We start from the raw sequence: 19,536 nt of genomic DNA, 5'->3' as shown, positions 1-19,536 counted from the left end.
TGATCTGCTTTCTTGAACTGTTGCAATCCACGCAGTGAAGCTGCCCTATGTTGCTATTGGGTAATAACATACAGGACCTTGGACTCGGTAATGATGAACGATCGTGCCCAACTTGGAGGGGAACTTGCAAGCGATGTCCCTGTGCACCTCCTACCCTTGCCCTTCTCGGTGCAAGAGGCAATGGGTTTTGGGGCTACGCTCAGAATAACCTTGATGAGCAATTGGAGTGCATTGTGTAAATAACACATAATGGAGGTGGAGTGAATGACTGGGCGGCGTGCTTGATGGGGTCCCAGTCAAGCAATCTCTTTGTTCTGGATGGCGTTGAGTTTCTTGAGGGTTGTGGGAGATACACTCAATGGAGATCGATCATACTTTCGACTTGTGCCATGTAGATAGTGGAAAGGCCCTGGGTGTCAGGATGTGCCTCACTTGCCACAAGGTGCCCATTTACATGGTTGGTCTGGTTGAGTTGCTGTGCAGTGGCAGTAGCATACTCAGCAATGGTAATGATACTGAATATCAAAAGTAGATGAGTAAAATTGTTCTTGTTAATTTTTTTCTTGTCAGGCACATCAGTGGCTCAAAAGATACTTGTGACCTCTGTGGCATGGGGCATTTCATTTGCTAAGGAGTTGTGAATGGAATTGAACATTATTGACTCATCAGCAGACAAACCCATTTTGGAGCTAAAGGTGGAAGGTCATTGATGAAGCACTTGAGAAGGTGATAATTGGGCCTCCAATACAGCCCTGAAGAACTTCTATAGTGAAGTCTGAGGCTGCACCTGCACAACTATGAGGGATATGTTCAGATCAATGCAATTTACCAAAGTTAAAAGTAAACATATAAATGTTTTCTCACTTGCTGAAATTGGGTTGAGGGAAGGGTATCTATGTGAAGAAGTAGCAAAGTACTTTGCAAAAGTGGCCAGTTGTTGGGCAAGAGACATGTCTGAATGTTTGAAAGATACCTGCCATTGCCTTCAGTAGGACATACAGGATGCTCTTATTTCTGGGAATATCATTTAAAAATCCAACCACTCCTGCTCTCTTTATGGTTCTGAGTAAATATCAAAGTCAACACCTCTTTTGGGTGAATACCAGAAACATACAAAAAAAATCCGAACAAACCTATTATAGATCGGAAATGTTTTCAATGTATCCCTGGACCATTCCTGAAACTCATCATTGAGCAAATTTTAGATCAATTATACAGGCGACCTAAGCCTAAATTTCTAGTCCAATATCCTTAAAATGTCCAGTTGTCTAAGACTACACGACCTGTCATGGTAGTCAGTGACAGGATTTAACTTATGACCTTTATTTTCAATCTGTCACTGCAGGGCTTTTAAATTTCCACTTTAATAATTAACGTAACATAATATAATGTTGGTCTGTGGACACTAATTGTTCTTTTAATGCTGTCAACCCCATGGGGATTACTTTACGTGACATACATCAAGATTTTGCACAAGATTTTTAATGAGGAAAGTTCCAGAAAGAGGTGATTGTAAAGAAGATAAGTGTAAGGATGCTGGCTGGCTCTGTAAACTGTTTCGTGCTCAAAGTACCACTGCCGATAGCTTAAATTCCCAACTAGATAAGGGAATACTGGAACTTGGTGTCGGAAGTGCTGCTTGGTGTAATTATGGGTTTTAGATACTGTCTAAACCCAAATACAGCTGCCAGATCCAATCCTTCAGAATTAAGACAATGCATCGATGCCTGCCATGCAACAGTGAGCTGTACATTTTAATTGAGATAACAGAGAATAGAATAAATAAATTCAGCCAAGCCATAAGACTTTCTGTCATTTAACCTGTCTAAGGAATGGAGAGAATCGAAGGAAAAACTTACACTGTATATTTAATGGGCCACGACAGATAAAATATGACACTTAGTGGATCACATTGGGCACAAGAAAAAGTCTATAAAATGCAAAGATCACAAATGAGATCCTGGTGAATTTATTGGATGAAAACCGCCTACAACTGAAACTTGGTGCGTTTCGGGTCGGGACACTTCTTCAGAAGGGTCCCGACCTGAAACGTCCCCTTCTTCTGAAGAAGTGTCCCGACTCAAAACGTCACCATTGAATGTTTTCCAGAGATGCTGCCTGACCCGCTGACTTACTCAAACACTGTATTTAAAAAAAAATCAAATCCGATCTGCAGTTCCTTGTGTTTACAACTGAAACTATTCATTACACCAGTTTAACGCATGAACTAGGAATATGGATAATGCTTCAGTATTTTCTTAAGAGTTAAGATTATTTGCAGTAAGTTGCAATTTCACAGATCTGAAGATCTCACACATCAGAAATCATATTCGTTTGAGAACCCAGAAAGATGTCTTGGAATGAACACATTAAAGTAGATGGAATGAATACAGTTATACCATGACAGGACTGTGAAGATTGATTCAACGTGAACAACCTCTACAGCCACACCACTCATTGATGTGTGTGCAGATGTTTATCACGGCACATGAATGAAAAAAGGAAATCAGAGACTATATACAGAAATACAAGATCTTCTGATCTCAGGAGACCAATGATAAACCAAAGATAAAAGCTTCATTGGCAAAAAGTTCCATTCAAACCCTGCACAGAAGTTGATCTAAATCTATTTTATCTGGATGGGAAAATCTGTTTCCTGTCAGTTGACTCTCTTAAATGCTGGGAGATCGATTAATTGGTGGTCATTCATCTGCTCAAAGATCTGACACTCCTGCAATGCTGACAATGGATGGTAGACCGCGGTTCACAGAAGATGGACAAGAACGGCGGTAGAAGACCATTTCATTGCAATCAGACCCACTTGAGCATCTTTTCCTTTGGCAAGACTCCAGCCCAGGTGAAGATGGAAACATTTATGACTCGGCAAACTAGAACTCTACTCTTAACTACCAACTGGATTAGGGAATTATACGTGGGAAAACAAGTTCAAAAAGGCAACTGAACACAACCAAAATAAACTCAGGCACACGACCATAGGGATATGACAGAAAACCTACCACTAGTTGGCACTTAATACGCAGTGAAGCTGAAGCTCACATCAGACTAATACCAGACCTAGCGTGAAACATTGACAACTTAAGATACACCACACCCCAGCTTATTGGAGATAATGGTGGACAAGGGAGGCCTAAATCAGAGGAATAGATGCCATCTCTCTGGGACAGTTTGATGGAAGCAGAACATAAGTTACAAGATACACCATTAACCACGAAGAGTGAGAAAAACATAGACCTTTGGAGGACTATAGCTAACTTGGAATAATTCAGGCAGTACTGTCCTTCAACCCAGGTCTGTCCATAGAGTGGACAAAGATTAAACTGTTATGTAGATATTTACTTGTCTTTCTTCAATAAAGGAAGGATACAATATATGTGATGCATATGTCCATGGGCAACAACTTCTCTTTTAATGCTGTCACCATTTTAAGGATTGCTTTTATGTGACAAGAGTTGATTAAGGCTTCAAGAGAAAAGTTAAAGGAGGAGGCAATTGGAAATAAAACAATTATAAGGAAACTGGCTCTCTCTGTAAGTAGCTATATGAATGAAATAACTTTGTTGATAATTTAAATTACCAATTATTTCCCCTGTCTTAGGATAGTATGAAGACAATTGATTGACTTCATTTTGGTCCAAAATCTGAGCTGTTAAACTTTTAAGAATAACAATTTAATTCCAAAAGTATCTGACATTTTGCACTTCTAATTAGATATTTTTAAAAATGAGGGCGCGTAGTGAAATCTGAAATTTAAGTTGTGTTAATTAAAACAGAAAATGCTGAAAAATACTCAACAGATCAGACAATATCTGGGAGAGAGAAAAATAGTTTGTTTCAGATTAATGAGTTTCCATTGGGTCCTGATTGACTTTCTGAGTATTTGTTGTACTTATTATTTCAAATTTCCAGGGGCTGGATCTTGTTCACACCAGCATTATTGCAATACCAAATAACTTTGTAAAGGAAAGATTTTAACAAGAATATATAATTGGAAACTTGTTTTTTTAAAATGTTGTTAACATACGTGTGAGGCAATGAGTCAATAATTTGGCCCATGTGCTTCAATTCAATTCATACAGCAGCAAAGTGGTGCAGCGGCAGTGTTGCTACCTCACAGCGCAAGAGATCCGGGTTCAATCCTAACTAAGGGTGCTGCCTGCATAGAGTTTGTTCGTTCTCCCTGTGACCGCGTGGGTTTTCTCCGGGTGCTCCAGTTTCCTCCCACATTCCAAAGAAGTGCGGGTTTGTCGGTTAATTGGCTTCTGTAAATTGTCCCTGGTGTGTCGGATGCAAAAGTGGGGTAACACAGAGCTAGTGTACAGGTGATCGTTGGTCAGCATGGGCACAGTGGACCGACGGGCCTGTTTCCACACTATCTTTAAGCAAAACTAATATTGATATTTGATACTTGAATGCCATGAAAAATGCAATGGCCAGAATTCAAATTCCTAATTTTTCTCCTGAATAAATAGATAAGAAAAATAATTATTCCTGAAATCTTTGTAAACAATATATCAGATCAATTTTATGTCCAGGAGTTCACAATATCTGAAGCCAATTAATGGCCCTCGTCTCCGTAACTTCACAGTAAGGTGGAAGGGGTAGATTGGAGGAGAAGGGCGGGAAGAAGTTTAATGAGAGGGGGAGAATCAGATGAAGTGGTGAGAAGGTACAAGAGGGACAGGTTCATGGAAGCTATTTATGTGAGAGTGATGATTAGGTATAAGGATAAGATGGGGTGCAGAGATCGGATGGCAAACAAATTATTATGTTAAGGAGAAGGTGAGGGAGATCAGAAGTTCAAAGTTAGCCCCGTCTGTGGTAGAGTACATAATGAGCAAGATAATGATGCAAAATACATCCTTTGATATTTAGTTTTAGTTTAGTTTTAGTTTAGAGATACAGCGCGGAAAAAGGCCCTTCAGCCCATTGAGTCCACACCGACCTGCAACCCTCGCACTATCCTACACTAGGGCCAATTTTTACATATCTACCAAGCCAATTAACCTACTAACCTGTACGTCATTGGAGTGTGGGAGGAAACTGAAGTTCTCGGAGAAAACCCACACGGCCAGGAGGAGAACGCAAAACCTCTGTACAGACAACACCCGTAGCCAGGATCTAAACCGGGTCTCTGGTGCTGTAAGCACAAGCGCTGTAAGGCAGCAACTCTACCGCTGCGCCACCATGCCGCCTCTGGTGCAGGAATTTATGAATTAATATTAGAACTTGATGAAAAACGCCATAAAGTGAAATCACAACTTAATTGTTCTCCTAAAGTGTCCAAAAACACATTTCTAAAATGAACTTTTGTGATAGGACTTTATACAAATTCTACTTTGAAAAGAAGATCTAAGAGTCATTAGTTTCCAATCACTTTACAAAAAAGCCCGATTCCCTCAGAATTTACTATTACAGCATTGGATGGACTGGAGTATAAATAGCACATAAATAACATTCATTCAGCAAACATTACATTTGACATCAAACTTAAACAGAATTAAATGATATTTTCTTTTCAATGCAAGTTCCTCATACCAGCCATTATTGGTAATTTAAGCAGCAAATGTTCAGCCTCAGTATTGGAATTGAAATTCAAAACTGGTGTTTGATCAAGGCTAATTGCTTCATAATCAGATTAACTGTCAGCAAGGCACATTTACACGACAATGTAAAACCCTGATCAAAGCCGTGTTGGTATAAATTCTACTGACATAGAAATAACGGCTTAAAATGTTCTCCACTGGTTCTTGGAGTCAATTGCTTGGAAAAATGGACTGCAAGGTGATGTTATCTCACTCTGGTTATCCTTTGAGATTCTACACCAGATTCGTTTCCCAAATAAAAAACATGAAGAAGAAGTTCTTTGCTTGTTGAATGGTGATTCATGCCAGCTTTGGCACAAAAGCACGAGGGCCCAACATTCCAATGTATATAATGTCAAAAGTATCATCTGCTTTAGATTTGACAATTCCAGAAATATGCCCATATTCACCCATGATCCAGTTAATAGGCCTCGTCTCTGTAACCACATCAAGGTGAAAAGATCTGCTGTTCAGTCATTGACTCTTCTATTTCTTCATTGTCCCTCCTGCATTGTTTCCCCACTTCCCAGCATAACATATAGATTCTGACTTGCTGCTCAGGTGTCCATTTTGAGGCTAGAATTGAAGCTAGAGATCCTACTTGGCTGATGGACTCAAGTCTCAGCTGTACTGGCAAATAGCAAAGACTCATTTCCTCAGAACACAGTTGGACTACATAATTGCCCGATCTCTTCAAGATCTATTGAGCTGATTACAGTAAATATCAAGACATACAGTACAGTACATACTGTACTCATTATCAACCATGCACAGCTCTCCCCACCATGTTCAACTGCAACCCAATCTAAGGAGGCAAGTTCAACCTGTGACTAAAACTCTCCCATGTGTTTCACCCTCATGACCAAAGACAAATTTCTCCACACCCACCAATCCTCCCCATCTCAATCTATTTCTCATCAGTTCCAATGACTAATGTTGTGGCAAAATATCTAACGGTATTACTTTTGCTGGATAGCAACCTGAGAGACTGCCAGATTATATATGATAAACATACAGATACAGCAAACATCTGTTGACTATTCCAAATAAAATTGTAATCTGCGTAGCGTTTGCTTTATACCTTACATCTGTGTCAACTGCTTCAGTTGGGTTTTTTTTTCATTTGTATAAACCAATGATACATTAAACATTGCAACTCTTCACAGCAAAACCATTTCCAATGTATTATCTGATGTTGAGTGAAAAAGACCTATTATTTTTTCCACGGAAAGCTGCAAGGGTTGGCTTACTATAATAAAAATATATTATTCATACAGTTTCATGAACTAAATGACTTTGACCATTCAATGAACATTTAAAAACAAAACTTAATGTATAATTATTTCTATCATCCTTTTGAAATAGACTCAAGAAAAATGGATTTATCACAAATATTATTTATAATTTTATTCTCAGAAGTCCCACAAATTCATCAAATATTAATTTCATTTCAGTACTTAGGAGTTATTTTGTGATATAAAAAATTATACCCATTTACAGTGCCCTCCATAATGTTTGGGACAAAGACCCATTATTTAATTATTTGCCTCTGTACTCCACAATTTCAGATTTGTAATAGAAAAAAATTACATGTGGTTAAAGTGCACATTGTCAGATTTTAATAAAGGCCATTATTATACATTTTGGTTTCACCATGTAGGAATTACTGCAGTGTTTATACAGAGTTCCCCCATTTCAGGGCACCATAATGTTTGGGACATAGCAATGTCATGTAAATGAAAGTAGTCATGTTTAGTATTTTTTTGCATATCCTTTGCATGCAATGACTGCTTGAAGTCTGCGATTCATGGACATCACCAGTTGCTGGGTGTCTTCTCTGGTGATGCTCTGCCAGGCCTGTATTGCAGCCATCTTTAGCTTATTCTTGTTTTGGGGGGTAGTTCCCTTCAGTTTTCCCTTCAGCATATAAAAGGCCTGCTCAATTGGGTTCAGATTGGGTGATTGACTTGGCCATTCAAGAATTGACCATTTTTTAGTTTTGAAAAACTCCTTTGTTGCTTTAGCAGTATGTTTGGGATCATTGTCTTGCTGTAGAATGGATCGCTGGCCAAAAAATTTTGAGACATTTGTTTGAACTTGAGCAGATAGGATGTGTCTATACACTTCAGAATTCATTATGCTACTACCATCAGCAGTTGTATCATCAATGAAGATAAGTGAGCCAGTTCCTTCAGCAGCCATACATACCCAGGCCATAACACCCCCACCACCGTGTTTCACAGGTGAGGTGGTATGCTTTGGATCTTGGGCAGTTCCTTCTCTTATTCATACTTTGCTCTTGCCATCAGTCTGATATAAGTTAATCTTCATCTCATCTGTTCACAAGACCCTTTTCCAGAACTATTGTTGCTATTTTAAGTACTTCTTGGCAAACTGTAACTGGGCCATCCTATTTTTGCAGCTAACCAGTGGTTGCAATCTTGCAGTGTAGCCTCTGTATTTCTGTTCATGAAGTCTTCTGTGGACAGTGGTCATTGACAAATCCACACCTGACTCCTGAAGAGTGTTTCTGATCTGTCGGACAGGTGTTTGGGGATTTTTCTTTATTGTAGGGAGAATTCTTCTGTCATCAGCTGTGGAGGTCTTCCTTGGCCTGCCAGTCCCTTTGCGATTAGTAAGCTCACCAGTGCTCTCTTTCTTCTTAATGATGTTCTAAATAGTTGATTTTGGGAAGCCTAAGGTTTAGCTGACTTCTCTAACAGTTTTATTCTTGTTTCTCAGTCTCATAGTGGCTTCTTTGACTTTCATTGGCACAACTTTGGTCCTCATGTTGATAAACAGCAATAAAGTTTCCAAAGGTGATGGAAAGACTGGAGAAAAGACTGGGTGCTGAGAGCTCCTTTATACCTGCATTAAGGAGGCAATTAAACACACCTGAGCAATTACAAACACCTGTGAAGCCATGTGTCCCAAACATTATGGTGCCCTGAAATGGGGGGATTATGTATAAACACTGCTGTAATTTCTACATGGTGAAACCAAAATATATAAAAATGGCCTTTATTAAAATCTGACAAAGTGCACTTTAACCACATGTGATTTTTTCTATTACAAATCTAAAATTGTGGAGTACAGAGGCAAATAAATAAATTATTATTCTTTGTCCCAAACATTATGGAGGGCACTGTGTATAGACCTATTTTTTAATTTGAGAATATTTACTTTACGCAATAACAGCAAAAAGCAGATTTTAAAAATTGTAATATTAGACAAATGTGTTGTACCTGCTGCTAGTCAGTTGATTCTGAAACACAGTTTGCAGTGGAAATACATTTTATTGTGAAAGTTGTCAAAGCCAGTCGCACAAAATGGACCCTGAATGAATGAGCAGTGCCTTTTCCGCTGCGCCCAATTTCCTTTTACATTGATATTAATGGAAAAGTAAACTGGGCACTGTGCTAAATGGACTGTTGATTTGGCATCAGTCTGTTTCTCAGAATTACTACTAGGTTTTGGCTCTTCTGTGTTCAAAGAGACCATTAAAAGTCAGAATAAATGCCTTTGTAAATAGCTGAAACTGCGATAGAGGGTGACAAGATAGAATTTTGTTAACAGTAAGAATGGGATGAAGGGCACTTCATTCTGGGAATTTTACAATCAAGTACATTGCGTAGAATTTCACAAACACACCAGAATATAAACAGTTTAAAGTACAGGAAACCACCGTCTATCATGATACCATGGACTTTGGAAATAGGTTCCTAATTTAAAAAGCAAAATAACTTTTAGAAAGACTACCTGCTTCTCTTGCTTACTGCAATTTTATAGATTTTTTTTTCGCTCAACACAGGCAGAGGGACTCACCTTCATAATGTGAATGAGACAATTAAATGACTGAAGAGAATGGAAACAGTTTTGATGCTCACCTTGAGATGCTACTCTTCCTCTATTTCAGTTACATACTGCGAATGATTCTCTGGTGATTTCCCGTGTGTTTTGCTGAGATGCAGTTTTACTGCATGCTTGCTAGCAAAAGTTCGATTGCACAAATTACACTGGAACTTGCTGCCTGTGTCCTCATCTGCTACAGTTGATCTCACTGACTTCTCAGGTGACACCTTTGAAACTTCTTGCTCCCCTCTTGCATGCTGTACAGAAATCTTTGCCATATCTTTCATAGTGAAGCCCAAATGGAATTCCAAATGACCAATATAACTGGAAGGAGTCCTAAACTGGGAGGCACAATCATTGCAGTAGAAAATTGGATGCCCTGTATCTAAGTTCTTAAGGAACTTTGTTCCACCTGTCTTTCTCAATTGATATTTTACATTGGCAAGCCAGTGACTTATGGTAGTCATGGTGAGTCCAGTAAACTTTGAAATATGCATTCGGTCTTGTGGACCTAGATCAGATAATAAATATTTGCCTTCTCCTGTTTGCCACAGACTGGCAGCAAATTGGGCCTGCAGAATAAGAAGATGCTGTGGATTCCAGTTTGACTGCCTACCTTTTCGTTTCTGAACTGGTAAAAAATCCATTGACACATCTTCAAAGCTCCTCACGTCGGTCTCTAACCTTTCCGCTGACATCTTTGATGAGGTAGAAGGTTTTGGTGTTGTACCCTTTGGGAGGACCTTTACCATATCAGCAATATCAGATAGCACGTGTTTGGAAGGTAACGAAGTAAAGGGTTTGACAGCGTTTGAGTGGACGGCTTTGCCACTCTTCGATTTGGTGAGATCTATTGGCTGATCACTGCTTTCATAGTAATAACTATCAGCAACATTGGATGGCTTTATTAAACTTGGCAGTGAAGCTGATTTCTCCAGCAAGCTCTTATTGAGTCTACAAAGCATCGTTACAGGGTCTAGGTTTGAGGTCAGGGGCTTGGCAGCTTTGCCAAGGTGAGTATTCATTATCGATTGCAGTGCACTAAGTGGGCTGACTGAAAGGTGTTCCGATGGGTGATCTGTGATGACTGTTAGTCCAGGACATCCGTTGGTTAATGAATAATTTGGAGACCCTGCTTCACTCTTTACAGGCTCGTTCTTGAAGTGTTGCTTCACTTCTTCAGCATCTTTCAAACAAGGCGAGTCTGCCTTTGGGAGATCAGTGAGGGTCTCTGACTTTATTGGGCTCTCACTTTCCTTTTTACATGGCAAAAGCAGTGGGGACTGAAGGTTTAACTTTGGGTCCTTTTTCTCGATATTGCTTTCTTCCAGCTTGGATGAAATCTGTTCGTGAACTGGGCTAATTGGTTCCTCCTTGATTTGGTCATGGTTGGACTGAAGCCCTTGGTTTTGGCTGCTTGTAATTACAGAGAAATACCTGACTTTTGGAGCTATAGGTTTCAGGTTTGGCTTAACTTGCAATATCTGAGTACCAAGTTGCACAGGCTTAATCATCCCTGGAAGCTGGTAGGCAGCATGGATGCTGGGATATGCACTCCAGCTTGGACTCCCAGTTTGGGCTTTGTTAATGGCTGAAGCAACAGTGTTTTCAAGTGACTTGAGAATGTCACCACCTCCCTTCGAGCTCTCCTCCAGATCTTCTTCTCTTATGTATTGATATTGAAGCGTGGAGCCAAACATCTTCTCTGGGTTGTCCCCCTTGCAATCGTCTTGAGGTGGTTTCTCCACGTTCTCCATTATCTCTTGCTTTTCTTCACTTTTGTTATCTTCAACCGCGGGCGGAGTTAAGAAATCTGGAGGCAATTTGCTGACGGGTGCCAGAGGCTGGATCTCGTTTGACGGCGCGTCTGTGATGGACTGTGCTTTGTCCATGGCCAAAGGGTCAAAAACAATCTGCTTTCCCTTTTTCGATGCAGAGTTTGTTACTTTGAGGAAGTGCCCCGTCACCATCATGTGGGCTGTGAGTTGCTGCAAGGTATCGTGAGAGCTGCCGCACTCCATGCACTTCAGAATTTGCGACTTGCAGGCTTCAAACTGCCAGGTGTAGCTGGCACCATTTTGATAACCGTACCGATTGTTAGACGACACGTAAGGGTTTGAATTCTTGTGTGCTTCGCCTGCGAATGCCCCTGCAACTCCAGTGGTTGAATCCGGTGAACAAGGCTGATTGACTTCATGCTGGGCCCGCTTTTTAGTGGGAGGGACTAACTTTGATCCAATAGGTGGCATTGGTTCCTTCAGAGGCACTTTCTGGTAATGTTTTGTTTTAATCATGTGAACGCTCAAATCTTGAAGGGAATCAAAAGAATGACCGCAGTACATGCATTTTAACACTTTCTGGGCATCATGCGTACCATCCATATCCTGCAAAGCTCGTTTCCGTGACTTTGTCCAATTGGTGTTGTGGTCCAATTTTTTTTTGTGGTTATTGTCTTGGTAATGGCCTGTGTCACTCATGTGCACGGTTAGTTCTACCAAAGTGTCATATGCTGCACTGCATTCTCTGCAGCGAAACCTACTGGCACCTGTGAAAACAGTCCCAAACAACTTGTTATTTTGCCTGTACAACTGCACCGAACTGAAAAGATTTGGTTTCGGCATGGATCTGAAAGATGTCTGTTGAAATGTTTTGGATAATGCATCTTGGTGCCAATCAAAGCTACTTTTGGTGCTTTCATTGCTGCTTTTGCAGCTCGTCCTTTCAGCCTTTGACTGTTTGAGGTCAAAGCCTAGACTTGACCAATACGAATCGGAGAGAAAGCTCGCATAAACGGCTCTCATTGCCCCCAAACTGTTCTGTTGGCCATTCTTCGTCTCTCCGTTCGTCTGTTCTTCCTTTTCTTGCCCGTCCCGGGATGAAATACTTTTAAAATCAGCCAACCTGTCACTAGCATCACTTATGTGTGACTCGCACTCTGCTTCCTGGTTGGACATTGCACTGATCGGGGAGTTCTGGTAACTGTAGCTGCCTTTGCTGTCTTCCTCTTCCTCCTCCTCTTCCTCCGTGCACATGTAACCATTGCCTTGTAACTCCTCTGCAGAAGGGCTGCCATCTTCTCCTTCTCTCAGTTCTCCCGTCTTTAAGTCTTCTTCGGGGACATAAACTGAAATGTAAATTAAGATGGACATTGTAATTGGCAGAAATCGAACCAGAACAGAAATACGCAACATTGGCACAAAAAATGACTCCTCCCCCCCAACCTTTTCCCTTCCCACCTCTCCATCCCTTCTCTTCCCCAATCATGCTCAACCTGATGAGGTTCAATCTCCCTTTACTGTACAATAGTTTTTATTACTTTACATGCCCAGTTTGTCTTCTCTTTCCTAATCCCTAAAACCACGCACGCAATGATGGATTTGGTTGCAAAATGAAAGATGAGACCAATTCAAACATAAACTCATTAAAATAGTGACACATCCAACATTTTAATTGTGTATTTAAAAGAATGACAAAATACAAAAAGTTCATATTTTACACGACTGAAACTGTTTTGTTCGATTGAAGGCAACAAATTATATCACTGCTTACGTTTGGTCAATTTTGTCCTCATTAATAGGAGGGTTCATCAATGGAAAAAAAAATCACTATCATCACCATGAATCTGCATCAAATATTCTCTGAACAGGTACTGTATAGCAGTGGGCATACCAGCAGTATTGCTGTAAGAGTGCAATCATGTGCTTTAACCTTCGTGTCAGTAGTGATCTTCTGTCTACACTGGTGTGATATGCTTGGTATAATTATGTTTATTATAGATGGTTTTGTATGCTTATGCATAACATTACACCTGTTTTTCACACTAGCCATTTCATACTGAGGGATTGTTTCTCTTTTGAATTCCATAAAAGGGATTTAATAAGGCCAGGCAAATCTTGCAGCTGAGTGCAATTAACTGGGACACACACTAAACTGGAGCATTACGGAGGAGCAGTAAATAAATCAATTTTCTCCAGCCATGTGCACGATTCATCAACAATGATGATGAATTCCTGTACACAAGGAGCAGCCTTTCAGATGACCGCACTTTATACAAGTATGAGAAGCTTTTCCTTCTGATATTCAGATTGGACATAGTTGTCCACTATGGAATTAGGAGCTATCCATCCCAACATGTGTAGAATGAAACAAGGGTGATTTTAACCACTGCACCACATCTGTGGTATCTCTGTCCACCTCTCACAAAAAACACGGTGGGAAGTAGCAGCTAACTGGAAGTTGGATACACTCCAGATAGACAAAACTTTCACCAAATAAATCCTTGGCCGTGAGGAAAAAGACCAAAGGATAAATTATGAGAAGTTTGGGATTTGGAGAGTGGACCCCAGTGTGGGGAGGGGAGGTCTAATCATATCATATCATATCATATCATATCATATCATATATATACAGCCGGAAACAGGCCTTTTCGGCCCTCCAAGTCCGTGCCGCCCAGCGATCCCCGTACATTAACACTATCCTACACCCACTAGGGACAATTTTTTTTTTTTACATTTACCCAGCCAATTAACCTTCATACCTGTACGTCTTTGGAGTGTGGGAGGAAACCGAAGATCTCGGAGAAAACCCACGCAGGTCACGGGGAGAACGTACAAACTCCTTACAGTGCAGCACCCATAGTCAGGATCGAACCTGAGTCTCCGGCGCTGCATTCGCTGTAAAGCAGCAACTCTACCGCTGCGCTACCGTGCCGTAATCTTACCTCTTGGGTCAAAGGAGCATTATTGTAACTCAAACCCATCAAAGGAAATTAGAAAACATAAAACAATACAGGGACTAAACAAAGAGACGTTTCTCGAACCAAAACGTTACCCATTCCTTCTTTCCAGCGATGCTGCCTGTCCCGCTGAGTTACTCCAGCATTTTGTGTCTACCAGGGACTAGACATAGTGGACATACCTACCCACCCCCACAGTTATCTTGACTACACCTCCTCCCACCCTGCCTCTTGCAAAGATGCTATCCCCTACTCTCAATACCTCTGTCTGCGCCGCAACTACTCCTAAGAAGAGGTTTTCCATACAAGGACATCTAAGATTTCCTCATTCTTTAGAAAACTTGGTTTCCCTCCCAGTTGTCATCGATGGTCCCAACACTCATGTCTCTCTGTGTCCCGGAGTTCTGCACTCACTCCCTCTATCCCCAGAGGCAACAAGGACAGAGTTCCCCTGGTCCTCGTCGTTCTCCCAACCAGCCTCTGCATCCAACATATCATCCTCTGACATTTCCACCACCTCCAACGAGACCCCACCGCTAATCTTATCATCCCATCTCCACCTTCTGTAGAGACTGCTTCCTCCGCAACTCCTTGGTTCACCCATCCCTTCCCACTCAAACCACTCCCTCCCCAGATATTTTTCCCTGCAACCACAGGAGATGCAACACCTGTACATATACCTCCTCCCTTGACTCCCTACAGGGGCCCCAGCAGTCCTTCCAGGTGAGACAGAGATATACACACACACATCTCCTCTAACTTCATCTACTGTATTCGGAGTTCCCAATGTGGGCTCCCGTACATTGGTGACACCAAGCGTAGATCGTTGGTCTGCCAAGACCTACTGGATCTTCCAGTTGGTAACCACTTTAATTCCCCTTCCCATTCCCATCCTGACTTTTCTGTTCTGGGTCTCCTCCATTGCTAGAATGAGGCCACATGCAAATTGGAGGAGCAGCACCTCATATTTCACTTGGGTAGCCTACACCCTAGCAGTATGAATGTTGGATGTTCAATCTTTTGTAGCTTCTATCAACAGCTCCCTCTTCACCCTCCTCCCTCCATTAAAAGTCTCCACAGTTCACAACTATGTATCCCTCTTGGGCTCACACTTGTCTCTAGCTAACAATTGGCCTATCAGGCAACCTTCTTGCCTGAGGTCATCTGTTGCTGGCCCTGATTTGTCCTGTTTTTATCTCTCTTCAAGTCCCCCTCCCTCCCCCCCACTCTCCTTACTACAATCAGTCTGAAGAAGGGTCCTGACCCAAAATGTCACATCCATTTTTTCCAGAGATGCTGCCTTGACCCATCGAGTTACTCCCGCATTTTGTATCTCATTCCCGTTTTTTTGTACCCCATTTCCTCTTCGACAAGGTCCCACATAGGAGATTAGTGGGTAAAATTAGGGCACATGGTATTGGGGGTAGGGTACTGACATGGATAGAAAATTGGTTGACAGACAGAAAGCAAAGAGTGGGGATAAATGGGTCCCTTTCGGAATGGCAGGCAGTGACCAGTGGGGTACCGCAAGGTTCGGTGCTGGGACCCCAGCTATTTACGATATACATTAATGACTTAGACGAAGGGATTAAAAGTACCATTAGCAAATTTGCAGATGATACTAAGCTGGGGGGTAGTGTGAATTGTGAGCAAGATGCAATAAGGCTGCAGGGTGACTTGGACAGGTTGTGTGAGTGGGCGGATACATGGCAGATGCAGTTTAATGTAGATAAGTGTGAGGTTATTCACTTTGGAAGTAAGAATAGAAAGGCAGATTATTATCTGAATGGTGTCAAGTTAGGAGGAGGGGGAGTTCTACGAGATCTGGGTGTCCTAGTGCATCAGTCAATGAAAGGAAGCATGCAGGTACAGCAGGCAGTGAAGAAAGCCAATGGAATGTTGGCCTTCATAACAAGAGGAGTTGAGTATAGGAGCAAAGAGGTCCTTCTACAGTTGTACCGGGCCCTGGTGAGACCGCACCTGGAGTACTGTGTGCAGTTTTGGTCTCCAAATTTGAGGAAGGATATTCTTGCTATGGAGGGCATGTAGCGTAGGTTCACTAGGTTAATTCCCGGAATGGCGGGACTGTCGTATGTTGAAAGGCTGGAGCGATTGGGCTTGTATACACTGGAATTTAGAAGGATGAGGGGGGATCTTATTGAAACATATAAGATAATTAGGGGATTGGACACATTAGAGGCAGGAAACATGTTCCCAATGTTGGGGGAGTCCAGAACAAGGGGCCACAGTTTAAGAATAAGGGGTAGGCCATTTAGAACGGAGATGAGGAAGAACCTTTTCAGTCAGAGGGTGGTGAAGGTGTGGAATTCTCTGCCTCAGAAGGCAGTGGAGGCCAGTTCGTTGGATGCTTTCAAGAGAGAGCTGGATAGAGCTCTTAAGGATAGCGGAGTGAGGGGGTATGGGGAGAAGGCAGGAACGGGGTACTGATTGAGAGTGATCAGCCATGATCGCATTGAATGGCGGTGCTGGCTCGAAGGGCTGAATGGCCTACTCCTGCACCTATTGTCTATTGTCTATTGTCTATTGTCTACCATAACCTCTGCATCTCCAAGCCACAAATGGTGCTAACACACACCTTCCCTTTATAACCTATTTCTCATCAAAACCTTACATTTCACCCGTTTATCCTTTGAATAACCAAGAACTCCCAGTTTCCAAAATGCTTAAAGGAGCAGATTAAAATCAGAAGCGAGGGGGAGACAGCACATCCTGAGAAGCTAAATTCCACAGCATGTTTTTACGAAGCTACCAAATGTATTTAACCCCAGCTGCATTCGTTTTAACATACCAGAGGTCTCACTGAGTATGATTGCTTCACCAAGATCTCTGGAAAGCCTAAAGAACTGCAGGAGCATTTTTAAGACCTTGTCTCTCTCTTAAATGCTGCTGAACGACAGTGTGTAGCTGCCTGGACCAACATCAGAAGATAAACCTTATCCAGACTTTACATCTAAACTGCCTTTGCTCTCATAGAAAGAATGGCCTGCCTTGAACTGATTGGAAATGTAAATGCAGAGATCAAGTACAATCTATAAAACATATTCTTCACCACATCCCAGTCCATGTCTCTGACAGATCAATGTCCACAAAATAACCCCCAATGCCTCATTGACTTCTATATTGTTTTTTACCATTAGCCATCACCTTGCCTTGACAAGGGAGGAGGTATTGCTCCAGTCAAAACAGACTGCAGCATTGACACCATTTGTTGTGAAGTGAAGAAGACTGTGGACCATGAAGAACATTTCTCAATACATTGTTCAGAATTTATATGCAGTGACTATCAAACGAGTGCCATGTCTTCATGAAGAATAGTAGAGGTAATGTAGAGATAATCATCTTTGCAATTTCCTCTGCCCCATGCAGTATGGGCAGTCTATTGACTCTCAGGAAAGAGAACTGCCTTGAATTGAAGGGATTTGAACAGAGAATCTCTGAATGGTGGTCTAGTGTTTGATTGCAAGTCTCCACAGAGAACAGATTTGTAGAGCACACACATGGAATATATACAATTCAATTCTTCTGCATTTTCAATTACTAAAGATTCTGGAAAAATAGTAAAATGCGATACTGCCTCTTAAATTCAAATTATTTTAGTTCTGAACCATCATGATTAATTTTCTGGTATAAAAAAGGTAAATTCATAATTTAGAGCATAGGGCTTAGAGTCACCTTTTCTTCCATTTTTGCTCTGTTTCATTACGCTTTCTCAAAAAACCTGCTACATCTTTGCTTTCACATGTTATTTGCCTAGTAAATGACAGGGCGTATTAATTTTGGACTAAGTATCATCAAAATTATTTACTATTGTGTCAGTATTAGAGTTACTGATGTGTACAGTTCCATACTAGGAACTGGGTTAACTGGGGAATAAAAAAGTACTTCACATCAATTCATCCAATGATAAATGATTCATCAGTGCAGAAACACTAAAGCGTTTGCTTGACTTTCAAAATACTTTCTTTACAAAATCATCTGTAAAACTCTATTTGTTTTACTTTAGAACTACAAAGAAGATTATGAAACTATGGCGAAGATGATAAGTTAATTAGCCACTGTAAATTATCCCTAGACGAATTATATCCCTAAGAATAAATTTTTTTTAAAGCCATTATTGTAGATGGGCGTTTGATGGTCAGTGCAGACTTAAAGGGTCGGAAGATCAGTTTTCTTCCTGAATCAATCTATGAATTGCAACTAAAGTTTCAGTTGACAAATCCCTTGACACCAAAATCAGCATTGAAACATTCAATATTGTGGGTGGCCTTTATAGGTACACAAAATCTAATACTTGCCAGTGTAACACTCAACATTCACAAGATTGGGGTCCTTTATTAAACTGCTCCTGCTGCAACACATTACCCACTGGCAGCAAAGGTTCATGGCAGGACTCGAGAAAACATGGACCGCTTCCCGTATCTTGGCAACCACCTTTCATTGAAAGCCGCCATTGATCATGGAATTTCTCCACCACTTTCAATGTGTCACCACAATAATAGACAATAGGTGCAGGAGCAGGCCATTCAGCTCTTTGAGCCAGCACCACAGTCTTTGGTTGACTGTGGGAAGAGGTGTTTGAAGATCAACAGCTCAGACTTGGCAGAAACCTCATGGTCTACCAGTTAGCAAAGATCCCTACCCTCCTATATGCTTCTGGAACTTGGACTAACAACAGCAGGTTGAAAGAGTTTGACTTAGAAGACGAAGATAGAGTTTGGACTTAGAAGATGGGTTTACAAATGCAAAAGGAGAGTTTATCTCCTGTTCCCCGAGTAGTTACCAAAATTAAACTGCCCTGTAAACAGTTGGTCTGGGATGCCAGTATTCCATACCACCTTGTCCACAGTTCTTAACAGAAATGCTGGAGGTCACAACCAAAAGTTTAGAAGTAAAGGCCTCTGAAATTGTAGTCTGCTGCACCTAAAGCCTCTTGTTTCTAAATTGCACTTTACGTGCAAGGTGCTCGGGAGATAGCAAAAATCTTTGAGGAATGAACCTGCCAATTGCCAATTAACCTGCAAACCTGTACGTCTTTGGAGTGTGGGAGGAAACCGGAGTACCCGGAGAAAACCACATGATCACAGGGAGAATGTACAAACATCGTCCAGACAGCACCTGTATTCAGGATCAAACCTAGCTCTCTGGCGCTGTGAGGCAGCAACTCTACTGCTGTGCCACTGTGTCGCCCTATCTCTTCCACCAGGATCTTCACTGGTGCATCTGAGAATCCGTGCACCATGTTTGTACATGAGCTATCCTGCAATATGCCATCACATACCAGCCAGTGTAATTCCCATTCTCGGTGGGAGCGGGTGTGTCCAAAGA

At 41.4% G+C, this 19,536-nt stretch overlaps 1 protein-coding gene across 2 annotated transcripts in view; it reads right to left on the bottom strand.

The window, feature by feature from the left end:
* tshz2 (teashirt zinc finger homeobox 2) overlaps positions 1-19,536 on the bottom strand; it is a 404,252-nt gene that overhangs the window by 183,532 nt on the left and 201,184 nt on the right. For both annotated transcript variants that reach the window (XM_078418984.1, XM_078418985.1), the window contains exon 2: positions 9,491-12,579. In XM_078418984.1, the coding sequence (XP_078275110.1) occupies positions 9,500-12,579 (3,080 nt within the window). In that variant the 3' untranslated portion in view covers positions 9,491-9,499. The remainder of the gene's footprint in view (positions 1-9,490; positions 12,580-19,536) is intronic.

The sequence above is a fragment of the Rhinoraja longicauda genome, chromosome 22 (assembly GCF_053455715.1).
Source record: "Rhinoraja longicauda isolate Sanriku21f chromosome 22, sRhiLon1.1, whole genome shotgun sequence".
Classification (NCBI taxonomy): Eukaryota; Metazoa; Chordata; class Chondrichthyes; order Rajiformes; family Arhynchobatidae; genus Rhinoraja; species Rhinoraja longicauda.
This window is presented reverse-complemented; position numbering and strand designations above follow the sequence as displayed.